Here is a 13,032-nt window from a genome sequence, read left to right on the forward strand (position 1 = left end):
TTCACAAGGGAAGAAGTTTTCTGAGAAGCAGCAAGGCAGATGTTGATACAACACTGGCATACACCTTCCCTCCCTACACAGTACAGGTGATCCTCACTTACCAACTGCCTCATTCAGAGACCGAAGTGACATTAGTGCTGAAAATAACTTTACAACCAATGGCCGCATTTGTGACCGTCACAGCATCCCTCAGTCACGTGATCGCCATTACGGTCAGTACACATTGTCCTGTGCCTGACCTGTTGTTTTTCTTTCCCATCCCCTCACAGAGCGGAGAGACTGGAGAGGAAGGGATTGCAAGAGAGTAAGCAGGCGCACAGTGGGGAATACACATCAAAAGCAATGCTCTGTCACTGGCACTGGGGAATACACCAGGCTGTTTGCAAAGTCCGCTCACAGCTGCTAGCATCAACACATTGCTTTCAATGTGTATTCCCCACTGTGTGCCTGCTTACTCTCTTGCGATCCCTTTCTCTCCAATGAATGTGAATACGAAGGTTAATTCCCTTCTTGCTAATTATCCAGCACTGTGGTGAGCATTCCAAAGGGCGGGGAAGTTGGGAAAAAGGGAAGCACAGTTGCGGCCATGTGATTTCCCACTCAGTGACTGCTTCTTTTAGCAACAGAGCTGCCGGTCCCAATAGTGGTCGCTAGACAAGAACTACCTATAAATGCATAAGGTAAGTCTATCATATCCGGGATGCAAAACTTTGAACCACCACTAGATGGTAGCCAAGAGTCCCTCTCTGTATCTTTGCTGCCATCCACCCATTTGCAGCCCAGATATAGTAGCCCTAGATAAAGGGATGGAGTGGAGGGGGGCAGGACCCTGGCCACTGACCACATACTGCAGGGCTCCAGGACTCATTTAGTTGGGATTAGTGCGAAAGTGTGTGATTCTCCCTTCTTTGGGGCCCAGAGTGGAGAAAAGCCATAGAGACTGTCAATCCTCTTTCACTACTGCAGGGCATACAGCTGCAAGGAGGGCTGGTGCACCAATTAGGGCACCAACGTTAGAGGCGGCGGTGGCAGCTAGGTGAGCAATGTGTGAAGCCCTCGATGTGTGAAGCCCTTCTATTGTTCTTTCAGTAGAAACACCTGAGCAGTTACGATTGAAGGCCAAGACAAGGAAAATCAAGCGAAGTCAAAGAAAGATGCCCTTGTGCAGTTCACTCCCTGGGAGCCTTTAATCTGTTTGGTTAGGCTAAACGGCTAACCTATAAGCCAGCGGAGCGGTAAACAGCAATTACAAGGGCACAGAAAGGAGACAGCCATTAACACTCTTGAAACATGCAACAGCCCAGGAAAAATCCTACCCCATCCCGCCCCACATCTAAAGGACCCAAACCAAACAAAATTGTACATTCCAGCTCCTTCCCTAATTAACAAGCTGGCTTGGCAGATGTTGGCCTGGTGAGACCTTTGGCAGAGCATGCCCTGGTCTAATAGGAGAGAGCACACCGCTGCTGACAGGGGCCCAAAGTCAACCCATGGCAGGGTTTTGTGTACGCATGCCGACACCGAAGAAGAAGCCGTAGGAAGAGAGCAGAATCTCTGGCTTCAAATCAAATTAAAAGCAGGCTGGGCCGGGCTTGGCCTGCAGCAGGCGTTCATTTCATTAAATTACACTCCAAGTTTTGCAAAACATTCATTTTAAAAAAAATGTATGCATGAGACCAAAGAAAATGACAGAAAGATGAGGCTGTGTCTGCATTGTGACTGGAACCCAGAAATCATTTTTGCTACGTGACAGAGGTATTGGGAAGCTTGTGGAAAATTTGAAGTGTAAAAGAAACTTGTATAGGTAATGGAAGAAAAGGGACCTTTAAAAGAGCTACCGTATCAGCTAAGCGTGCTTACAGAAGATAGCATGGCTCAGCAGCAGGGTAAGTCCTCTGGATGCAGACAGTCCAAGGCAGTTCCAAGGGGAAAAAAAATTGCTTTAAACCCTACCCCAGTGTTTCTCAACCTGGGCAACTTTTAAGATGGGTGGACTTCAACTCCCAGAATTCCCCAGCCAGCATGGCTGGCTGGGGAATTCTGGGAGTTGAAGTCCACCCATCTTAAAGTCACCCAGGTTGAGAAACACTGCCTTATCCACCCTCAAGCATAGCTGGGTTCATACCTTTATTTATTTATTTACTTACTTGATTTATATAGCCACCCATCTCACTTTTACCTGACTCTAAGTGGCTTATAATAAAACACAAAAACCCCACAAAATACGTAACATAAAACAAAAATTAAAAAACAAGCAGCAGCCAGGCACAATCTAATCTATCATCCATGCACCCAGGAGACGGGCTCTAGCCCATGCTCAGGGTCAAGCACAAGGTCAGGATTTTTAAGGCCTCACAAAAGGCCAACAGGGATGGGGCCAAACGAATTCCAGGGGAACGATGTTCAAAGGGCGGGTGCGTCGGCAGAAATAAATAGAAATAGATTTCCTTAAACCATGGTCCCTTTCACCACAGCTTAGTGAATAAATCATAACTAAGTTCAAATAGAATGCTAAACCATAAGCCATGATTTACCAACTGCAAAGCTGGGGTTCACACAACCTTTAAACCAAATCCAAATGGCTTAGAAAGGCAGTCTATAAATGAGCCCAACTGATTATGGGGTATGAAATTTCCTACACTCTGATAGTGCCAAGTGGTTGAATAGAAAAGAGGGAATCACTGGTGGTCTAGAACATGGAGCATGTTAGCTAGTTCTGGATTAGTGGCTTAGGCAAACTCAGGCATTGTGATTATCCAAGAAACTATGGTTTAAGCAAGATGCGTGATATATGCTTTGGAGAAATCAACTGGTTAACAAGCAATTTACCCAACACTGACACCAGCCATTTGGTCGCTGAGCTATCATGTAAGGACAGAGGAAGGCGACTTTGGGGGCAGCAAATTATACTGGAATTCTGAGAGCAAATGGTAGGTCTACAGGTAGTCCTTGTTTAGTGACTGCCTTGTACAGCGACCATTTGCAGTTACAACAGTGATGAAAAAATAACTTTGCAACCAATCCTTGCATTTACAACCTGTACAGGTCTGTAGAGCAAAGGAAAGCTGAAGTCAGATCATAAGCACATTCACGGTTTCACTTAGTGACCACTTCATTTAATGACAGTGTAGCTGGTCCCAACTGTGGTCGCTAAACAAAGACTACCTGTATTCACAAGCCAGACCCTATAGAGTACCTGTCACAGTGGGCAGAGCCTACCACAAAACACCCACTGACCTCACAGCCAAACAACCCCATAGATGCTCTCCATCATCCCATCCATTCAGCCAAGATAGGATCATCCAAAGTAGACTGGTCCTTTTTGCCTCTTGTTCTTGTTAAGCAAGCTTAGAGATGGGAAGGGTCCTCAACACAGACATACCTTTTCTTTTGATGGTATAAAAAGCAGCCGCTTCTCCACTTCTCCAGAGTATTTTGGAATGCTCCGTCTTAGGATGAGGAACAAAAACCGTATCGTGAGTCAAGCTCCTCTCCAACATGCCAAAAATGATGCAGTTAAGGACAAAGAGAACAATTCTCTCTTGAAACGTTTGGACCTTGAAAGACAAAAGAGATGAAGAGACATAAGAGAGCGTGAACAATAATTCAATCTTATTTTTTAAAGAAGATAACGGATATGGCTTAAAAATATCTATGGTGAGGTTCACTGGTTGATAAAAACGTATATTTGCCTGAAAACGCTGGGTTTGCACAGAAGATACGTCCAGCAGAACGTGACTGAAAAAACAACGTTCCTATTGAGAGAACTGGAAAACACCCATCTGCTAGAAAAGGCAGAAACAATACGCCCAACACAGACGAATGGGCCTTCTTGTTACATAGCATCTCCACAGAACAGATTGACTCTGTTGGGTCAATCCCTTGAGAAATGCATGAAATAAAGGCACAGGCCGAACTGCCTAAAAATTAAAACCAACGTCCTGCAGAAAATCTCTAAAAACACAAAGTACCCAATGAAATAAGTGCAAGGCATGGTGAAATGATCCCAAACAAAAAGCATCTGCAAAAGGCTGGGTGGGGAAGACACTGTGCCAAAGGGAGTAAGACGGATTCTTCCCAACAGATGGTCAATCCAGCCGCACTGACATTCTGCTGTTATAGCTGATGGACTAACACTGTTCTCCGATTTCCTCTTCTGCAACTTGCTAAAGGGGGCAAAATGGACATAAAAACAGGAAGGGAGAAATTAGCAGGCAGGTAGAAAGAAGGCGGAGGAATATCACCAGCAATTACAACATCCTCCAAGTGGGAATGCGTAGTGAACAAAAGGAAAAGCATTTAGAAAGGTGCATCCAATGCATTTTCGCACACATACAGACATGCACACGCACACCAAGTCTGTATCCTTCTTTAGATATTACAGCCATACGATACAGCTCTCCCAGGAAGCATAAACATAAATTGACTTCCCAACTTCTACTGAGGTCAGACTGATTGAAATAGAAAGGGGGGACGTTCATGATCTCATGGGTCGGTGGCTCTTTTTTAAGTCGACCAGAACTATGCTATGGGCAGAAGTTGACTCCTTTACCGTATCCCATTTCTACAAAGAGGAAAAAGGGCAGAAAATCAGGCCCTTCAACTGTATTGCTTCGCTCTGCCACGCCAAATAGCAGAAGGGACTGGGGGGGAAGAACAGAAACATCAGAGGCATCAGCCTTGTCCTGAAATTGCCGTGATGATAAACTTGCATTAATGACACAAAACACCGATTCATCAACTAACAATTCTGCTGGCTGCCATTGGAAATACGTATCCCAAGCATGGGCAGAAAATTCCAAGCAGTGATCCTTCAGAGATCGACAGTGAGTCAAATTCAAATAAGAAGCCATAATTTGGGGAGGATGGGAGCCACCCTTGACCATTTGGTGGCCTAACATCTTCAGTGAGATCAGGGTGAATAAGGGGGTAAAACCAGGGCAAAAACATATTTGCATTCATCACTCTGCTCCCTTTATAGGAAAGCAATGGTATGCAGAGTAAGGAAAAGGAATAAAAATAGTATGAAAAGTAAATTTAAAGGCATGAGCCAAGAAAAGGAAACATAGCTAAAGCTACATTGCACCAACACCACTTCCTATACTTCTCAATCCTTTCTGGCCTCGCAACCCATCCTTGCCTCTATCACCTCCACACACCGCTGCATATATTACCTTTTGTTCCTGGATTTCTCAGCTCTTTTTGAGGATCCCATCAGTTCCGCCCAACCAAGGCTTTCTCACTTCCTTGCTCTTTCATTTGATCTTGATTCATGTACTCTAGTTTCATATAATTTGTTTTTGTAATGTGATCCTCTTTCATCCTCTCTATACATCCAAGCCACTGCAAGCTGTGTCTTTTGTACATGCACCCATTCATTGTTCACCTCATCTCTTCGGTATCCCATTTCCAACACTTTCAACCTACTTTTTCTCCTGGCATACCCAACTCTCCCTTGCATGTAACAAACTGGACAGAAGCACATTTTTACAGACAGCCATTTCCAATTCTTTTGACAAACATTCAATCCTTGCAATAGACCACACAACGTTCACTATTTTTATTCCATAATTTGCACCTTCTAAAATTTCTCCATCCATTTTCCATCTTTTCTCCTACCAAGGTACACATATTCAGTCTATTTGCTCCAGTTTTCCACTGTTAGCAATCACTCACTCAGTTTTCCCTGTGAAGCACAATTATCTTGGTTTTCAAGACATTAATTTTCAAATTCATACTCCTCAATGCATCATTTAACACATTTAAATCTTACATTCTTATAAAAGCATAGGAATTGGCTTTGTACATGGTAACAGCTGCAAAAATCCCTCAGGCTTCTCAGTAGAATCTTCTTCCCAGGGCTGTGTGTGTGTGACTGGTCCAAGGTCACCCAGCTGGCTTAGTGCCCAAGGCGGGACTAGAACTCAGTCTCCCGGTTTCTAGCCTGGAGCCTTAACCACACCAAACTGGCTCTCACATGTTGTTTATTCATTTAGTCACTTCCGACTCTTTGTGACTTCATGGACCAGCCCACGCCAGAGCTTCCTGTCGGTCGTCAACACCCCCAGCTCCCCCAGGGACGAGTCCGTCACCTCTAGAGTATCATCCATCCACCTTGCCCTTGGTTGGCCCCTCTTCCTTTTGCCCTCCACTCTCCCTAGCATCAGCATCTTCTCCAGGGTGTCCTGTCTTCTCATTATGTGGCCAAAGTATTTCAGTTTTGCCTTTAATATCATTCCCTCAAGTGAGCAGTCTGGCGTTATTTCCTGGAGGATGGACTGGTTGGATCTTCTTGCAGTCCAAGGCACTCTCAGAATTTTCCTCCAACACCACAGTTCAAAAGCATCGATCTTCCTTCGCTCAGCCTTCCTTATGGTCCAGCTCTCGCAGCCATATGTTACTACGGGGAACACCATTGCTTTAACTATGCGGACCTTTGTTGTCAGTGTGACGTCTCTGCTCATAACTATTTTATTGAGATTTGTCATTGCTGGGTCTCACATACTGTATAAATATATGTAATCCACATATTTGAAACAAACAGATCTTCTCCCAAGCAGTCTCTATTTCATTCATTCCTAGGTCTCCAAATTGGCAATCACTTTTTCTGAATTTTCCTCTCTTGTTCCCAGCCACCCATTCATGCCACCTAGCAGAGTAAGTATTTTTCCCTTGGATCATTCAGAATGTTGCAGTTCTTCCCCAAACTCATATCTGGTTCTTCCATAATCACCATTCACTGGGGCATAACATGCAATTCTCACCAACCTTTGGAGTCCTATTCTCATAGGCACCCATAACAACCTACAGCAAATGATACCAATTCATATTTACTGACATACTTTTTAGCCTTCACTCATAATCAAACCTACCCCTTCACTTCTCTGCATACAGTATATTCAATCCACTCCGCAAGATCACACCACCTTTATTCAGGTCTATTACATCCTTCCCCTTTCTCTTACTTTCACAGATATACAATGCATCTATTTTTCTTTCAAGTCATTTCATTCATTCATTCATGCTCTTTCCCATTTACCTCCTCTTCCATTCCAAGTCACAGTCTTCCATTCACCATGGTTGTCACCAGATGGGCCCACAGATACTGACCTCCATCACCTCTCATTGCTTTGGCCAGTCGAGGCTTTTACATAAGGCTGTTTAGTTAAGAAACAGAAAGCGTAGCCAAGATTATCAGCATTAGTTATGCTCATGCCAAATGCAGCACTCCCTGCTAACAGTTAAGGACATTCCCAGTACTTGTCACTTTTGATGCATTTTGCCAGACTGCCACAAACACAACCAAAGCAGTTTTACCCCAAGCATTTTCATGCTCGTCTAGGAAAGCCAGGATCTCTAATCTAGGGACTACCTTGCTAGCCAGCATACACTGCCACATTCCAACTAGCACATATACAGAGGGGAATGAAATAATGAACTAAATGATATATTTTATAGCAAACTCAGATTAGAAATTATAGTTATAGACTAAAGAATAAACAATATTTATTTTAATTTAAAGTGAATTAACACCAGATTAAATTAGGTCAATACAATTAATATGATTATTCCATTTATTTAATAGCTTCCTGCTCCTGTCACATTACAATTTGCTAGCAGTTTTGTAGAAGCTCCGTGGGCCACAATAGCTTCTGGAGGCAGCCTGCAGCCTTGGGATCCCAGCTTGCGCACTTATGGCTTAAAGTAATGTTTTCACCTGCATCAGACCTTCCCGGGAAGGGTCAGACGTCTTTACTACATCTTCAGTACGCCACCAAGAATTGTTCAAATAAATTGCTAACACTATTAAAAAGAAGGGGAAAAAAGAATTAATGAATGAAGCAAGGAACTTCTATTTCAATAAGACTGTCCCATTAGTACCATTAGCTCTCATAAATTTTGGGAAACTTGTCTGTATTTCTTGCCATGAATTTCACATTTCTGTCAGCAAAAAAACATTTTTCTTCCACAATTTTCAGCAGCGGTGGAATTAAGAAGTCTTGAGAAAAAGAGGAGAGAATTGTTAACACATGTAAACCTACTGCAATCTAATCTATGCAAAAGAATGCACAAGTCTGGCTTCTCCACAACTCTTCATCAGGAGAGATTTTACAAAAAACCCAGAGTGATAAAGAGGCAGCTCTCTCTGGCTGTTTATACCCGCTTCCAATCCTTAGGACACTAATTGAATGGTGTGTGCATTATTGAAGCATACCTCCCTCACAAGTCCCTCACAAAGCGTCTGGAAGAAAAACTTGCCTCTAGAAGATCCATTTTTGAGCTTCAACAAACCTCCAAAGAAGAGAATTGTAAATGTAAGGGACAGACCCTGAATTCTTATATCTGAAGATCAGTTAGAATAAATCCCTTAGGTACATTAGCTAGCACAGACTTTCCCAACCAGACACCTTCCCCAAAAGCCACCTTGTAATTTCCATCATCCACTGTCAGCAATTATGCCACACCTTCTAGAGCAGGACTTCTCCACCAGGGTTCCCTGGCACCTTTGGGTTCCGCGAGAGGTCACCAGGGGTTCCCTGGGAGATCACGATTTATTTAAAAAAATTATTTCAAATTCGGGCAACTTCACATTCAAGAGGTAAGTTTCATTCGTTATTTTTAGTTTAAGAACACTGTTAATTTGAAACTTCTGGCCTGTATTTGAGCCTGACTGTGCAGGGGTTCCCTGAGGCCTGAACACTATTTCAAGGGTTCCTCCAGGGTCAAAAGGTTGAGAAAGGCTGTTCTAGAGGGCACCAAGGCTGAAGTCCATTAAATGATGGACTTCAGAGACTGTTCTGAATGGATCTTACCATTTTAGTGGAAAGCAAAGATGGTCAGTACACTTCCTCTAGATCATTTAGGATAGGATGTCCTACTTTTTAGGATCAAGTGCTGACCTTGTCCTTTGAGAAGCGTTATCAGGTATGCTGGACTCCCACAAATGAGAGCCAGTTTGGTCTAGTGGTTAAGGTGCTGTGCGAGAAACCAGGAGATGGTGAGCTCTAGTCCCGCCTGAGGCATGAAAGCTGGCTGGGTGACCTTGGGCCAGTCCCTCTCTCTTAGCCCAACTCACCTCACAGGGCTGTTGTGGGGAAAAGAGGAGGAAGAAGGAGTATTAGGTATGTTCGCTGCCTTGAGTTATTTATAAAAAAATAATAATAAAGGCGCAACAGAAAATAAAATAAATAGGCCTTGGCAGTAAATCATAGATTGCCTGACCCTTCACAGCTTCACTCAGCCCCTCTGCTGGACTTGGCCAAAGTCTCTGAGACTTGGCTTCACCAGATAAGAATCCTTATTGTAGACAAGAATGGAGACATACAAAAGGGCTGATTGCCCACAACTTTTGGTGCAAATGTTGCTTATACCTATATGGGATTAAACCTGTTTCTTTCTCCTGCCCTTCCCACAATTCAACAAATTGTTGGCATGGTGGTTGGTGCCCTTGATGTTGAGAAACTGAAGTTGTTTACAAAGCTGCCATCTTTGACCTGAAGACCGCTAGATAGCAACTCAATTCTCACACCAAGGATCACATACTAATATAAGTGGATAGGGCCAGGACCCTCAAAAAAAAAAAAGAACTGGCTCTGAATAAAAACATATTTTGATTGAATTAAAACGAAAAGTAAATATTAAAGTGATTGCTTCCTTATATTCAGTAACTTCTTTTTCTGTTCCTCTAAAAATCACAACTGACCAGCCAATTTTTAGAAATGCTCTGGAGGACAAACAGAAAAGTTTTGGAAAGGGGCATACTGTACGTGTTCCCAGGCCTTGGATTGTTTGCCCGATTTAGGGTAATAAATTATCACACTTTGAAATTAATTCAAAAGACAATAGGGAAATATTTCTACAAATACAACTCATCAAAGAAAGAGCAAAGCTGCCAAGAAACAGCAACAGTCATCAGCTGTTACAGGGCATTTATTATGCGTACACATGGCAGAATTATATAACAGCATGCAAAATGGGGAAAGAGGTGTATTTCAAATGATAAAAGTCAGTTATAAATTATGTTTCTCTTCTTAAAAACTTCTATGTTTCCAGAAATAATCCTAATCTGCATAGATTAGCCGGGCTTCTCTTCACTAGCTTCCAAATGAGCTCCTAAGGCAACAGCAATGGTTCCATTAATCTATATTTTAAAGAAATTACAAAGATGTGTGCCAAAAATGTGTTCTGCGCACATGGTGGGGGAAAAAGGCACCAAGGAGTACAGCTAGTCCTTGTTCCTTACACCATGGAGAGTGGGATGCACTGAATTTCAAATGGTGCTCTTTGCGATGTGCGCGCAGCTTTCCCAAAGATAATCAACCCACGCTGTCTTCAAGGACAATTAGGTGCCACGTTGTGTTACAGGCAGGGGGCAAAAAGGGAACAAGGATCAGGTATATTGGGACGAAAGGAACTCCACATTCGTGAGAATGCTTGCACTGAAGAGCAGGCTGGTTTGGCACTAAGCCTGCATGCATGTTACTTACACACACACACACACACACCCCCGTGAGAAGTCTAAAGAAACTGACAAATCTGTGGAACGATTTGGCTTCCTTATTGACTGTGCTGTTCAATAATTCAGAGAGATAAAAAAGAGGGAGAGAGAAGTTGAGTGAAATTAGCATATCAACTGTCACCCTGTAGTAATTGGCTCCTGGCTTTTATATGCCCTTTGCTTAAGGCATGAGTAGGAAGGGAAGACTTCCCAAGACTGCACAGGAAGCCACATTCACTATAATATAATGGATCCCTGCCCCTGGGTTTCTGTGAATCATCTGCAGATTCCTCCTTCACTGACTTTTCTTCTGAATGCAAAACACATTGATGCTCCATGTTCTCAAACCAACAACATGCTTTCCATTCCAACCACCTAACTCCCACATCAAGACCTGCCTCACCAGTGACATGTATGATCTCTCACAAGCACATCTAAAATTGTAACCCCTGAATCAGTGTGTCTTTGCAAACACTAGCATCCAACAGGTAGACTTACCAGCCAGGTCTAGGAGCAGAGGTGTGACCCTGACAAAGAAAGAGTCAAGCTACTGGTCCTTTAGCTCAGCACGGGCTGAAACAGTGGTGGTCTGGAGACCCCAGGTAGCCAGTCCTCAAGGGCAGCTTACTATGGGGGACATGCCCTCTCCACCCTGCCAATCCAACATTCAGCTCTTTCAGAGATTGAAGTGGGAAGCCAGGATTATTTGGGGGAGAATAGAGGGTGGAGATAACCTTCTTGGTATCAGTCATCATTGCTGGTCACCGTTTTCCCCAATAAAATCACTTCCCCATACACCTGAATGATACTAGAACCTCATGACAGCAAACTACTGCAGACCAACTGCAAAAAGAAGAAAAGTTGGGGCATGTTTAAAGTAGACACTGAAACTCTTAATAGCATCCTCCAAGTAGGGCATGAGGTGGTCAAAATGGAGCAAGAGAGGAGAAATCTGCAAGTAGGATGGTGGAATAATAATAATAATAATAATAATAATAAAAACCCTTAGGTTCAAAAAGGCAGCTCAGGAATCTACCAGGTGTTGGTTTTATCTCCAACTGCTGCTGAACAGGCGGCACAGAGAATCAGGGAGGCAAGAACCATTATGAAAGCACAACTGGGCATCCAGGCTTCTGTTATTACAGCCTATCCCAATAAAGCAGAGTTCAGTTCTTCCAGTGGAGGTTCCTGACCTGGTCTACCCCAAAGGGCTGACATCCATCTTGCAAGCCTGATTACGCTTTACCTCCCCTCCCTCTCAAATCCCAGTGAATCAGAGGAGATCCTGTTTGAATCTTTTCCAAATGTTACCTTGCTTCTCAGGGCTTAAGGACTGCTTCATCCCTCTTCCTGCCTATTTTCCTCAAGGTCATCTCCCTGATTCTCTACACCAGTGTTTCTCAACCTTGGCAACTGTAAGACGTGTGGACTTCAACTCCCAGAATTCCCCAGCCAGCATAGTTGGCTGGGGAATTCTGGGATTTGAAGTCCACACGTCTTAAGAGTTCCTGAGGTTGAGAGACACTGCTCTACACATTCAGAAGGAGAGAGAGAAAAGTAGGATTCTAATATCGCATTAAGCCATGCTACATTTGATCAGGTTGACTGGAAAAGCTACAACAGTCAGGCTCCAACCCACCATGCCACAGATCCCCATTTTCAAACCAGATTAGATCAAACTCAGACACACCATCAGCTTAGCACTCAGCACTAGCTCAGCACCTATGAAGTAAGTTGCACACATTCCATAACCTGAATTTATTTTCTCACTGATGTTAAGAGATGGATCTGCCTAGCCTTTATTTTCCTGTTAAATAAAAAACAGCCATGGAAAGGATAATGTTTTATTACCAATTACATGGACTGCAAAATTCTACACTTTTCATAATCCAATGGAAAGTGATTATAAGACATGGTGTTCCAGAAAACTGCAATAAAAACTTTTTGTAACCACTGTGTTAAAAAGTTGGTTTTCCCTTATCGATATCAGATTGATATCAAGAAACAGCATGTTCTTTTCTTCCCCTCCTAAGCCATTACCATATTGCAATCACAATCAGGCTAAAGGAAAATGTTAATCTTAAAGCTTCTAGGCAGGGAGATAATAAAATAAATGAAGAAAGGCTGTAACTGGCTCTCCGTGTTCCTAAATTAAAAGTGGCAAATCATCACTGAGAACAGTTAAGAAGGTTCAGTAATGAACAGTACATCATATATTGGGTTACACATTAAAATTCAAAAGTACATACAAAATTATAAGATTAAATACCAAGAGTATAATGTTCTCTTGGCTTCCTTCTGGTTACTTACAAAGTCTTAGGCAGATAAAAAGTAATTTCTCTTGAAAAGCAGTGATGCGGGAACTTGGCAGGAAAAATTAAATATGCTTCTTCAAAGTTAAGAATTCTTAAATAAATTTCACCAGGGTACATGAACATTTGTAAAGTGCATACATGGTAACACCAGCCTGGCCGAAGTATTGGTAAACTGCATTTTTGCGTACATTAGAAATGTAGCCATGTTTCGGTACAGGC

General features: G+C 42.9%; 1 protein-coding gene across 2 annotated transcripts in view; it reads right to left on the reverse strand.

Moving 5' to 3' along the window:
* LOC134505029 (protein FAM169B-like) overlaps window positions 1-13,032 on the reverse strand; it is a 44,569-nt gene that overhangs the window by 12,603 nt on the left and 18,934 nt on the right. For both annotated transcript variants that reach the window (XM_063314543.1, XM_063314544.1), the window contains exons 4-5: window positions 7,718-7,803; window positions 3,383-3,557 (exon numbers count right to left, since the gene is read on the reverse strand). In XM_063314543.1, the coding sequence (XP_063170613.1) occupies window positions 3,383-3,557; window positions 7,718-7,803 (261 nt within the window). The remainder of the gene's footprint in view (window positions 1-3,382; window positions 3,558-7,717; window positions 7,804-13,032) is intronic.

The sequence above is a fragment of the Candoia aspera genome, chromosome 13, assembly GCF_035149785.1.
Source record: "Candoia aspera isolate rCanAsp1 chromosome 13, rCanAsp1.hap2, whole genome shotgun sequence".
Taxonomy (NCBI): Eukaryota; Metazoa; Chordata; class Lepidosauria; order Squamata; family Boidae; genus Candoia; species Candoia aspera.